The following is an 860-nucleotide window of genomic DNA, read 5'->3' as shown; positions in this document are numbered from 1 at the left end:
ATGGTGTTACCAGTGGAGGGAGTCACCCTGCATGGGTCACTTACACTGAAACTCGAAACGGTTTCTTCACAGATTGCAGCCCTGGAGTTTGAGCTGATGCAACTGATGAAACAAAATGGCATCCAGGTGAACAACAACAACAACAGTGCCCAACAGAGTCCTGGGAAGGCCGGTCCTGCCAGAGGTGAGTCTCAGGGAGATGGGGAGATACAGAAATATGATGCTTACACTCTACTACTATTATAGCTATCTCCCTCCCCAGGCAATAATACCCCACACTGTGGTAATATAATACACATTACTGGTCATATTCAGATCATTCTGTAGTGAGTCACAGGTTGAGTCACAACAGGGGCCCTGTGACTAGTCATCCATTCATTCTCATCCCCCACTTCCCATTGAGCTTAAAAGACTCCAGTTGACTTCATTTACCTATCACTCTACATATATGTATATCATTTACCTCTCTACATCTATATCTATATCATTTACCTTTCTATATCTATATCATTTACCTCTCTACATCTATATCTGTATAATTTACCGCTCTACATCTATATCTATGTAATTTACCTCTCTACGTGTATATCTATGTCATTTACCTCTCTACGTCTATATCTATATGATTTACCTCTCTACATCTATATAATGTATCTCTCTACATTTATACCTATATAATTTACCTCTCTACGTCTATATATATATAATTTACCTCTTTACATCTATATAATTTACCTCTACATCTATATAATTTACCTCTACATTTATATCTATATAATTTACCTCTCTTCGTCTATATCTATATAATTTACCTCTCTACGTCTATATCTATATAATGTACCTCTCTACATCTATATTTA

General features: G+C 36.6%; 1 protein-coding gene across 1 annotated transcript in view; it reads left to right on the top strand.

Annotated features, from left to right (window-relative positions):
- The window catches only part of LOC112068390 (neurabin-1-like), a 23746-nt gene continuing 22886 nt past the window's right edge, over positions 1–860 (top strand). Inside the window, exon 1 of the mRNA XM_024135528.2 lies at positions 1–184. Coding sequence (XP_023991296.2) covers positions 1–184 — 184 coding nt within the window. The remainder of the gene's footprint in view (positions 185–860) is intronic.

Source organism: Salvelinus sp. IW2-2015, unplaced genomic scaffold (genome assembly GCF_002910315.2).
Source record: "Salvelinus sp. IW2-2015 unplaced genomic scaffold, ASM291031v2 Un_scaffold495, whole genome shotgun sequence".
NCBI lineage: Eukaryota > Metazoa > Chordata > Actinopteri > Salmoniformes > Salmonidae > Salvelinus > Salvelinus sp. IW2-2015.
The sequence above is the reverse complement of the archived record's forward strand: the minus strand, read 5'-3'. Positions and strand labels throughout refer to the sequence as shown.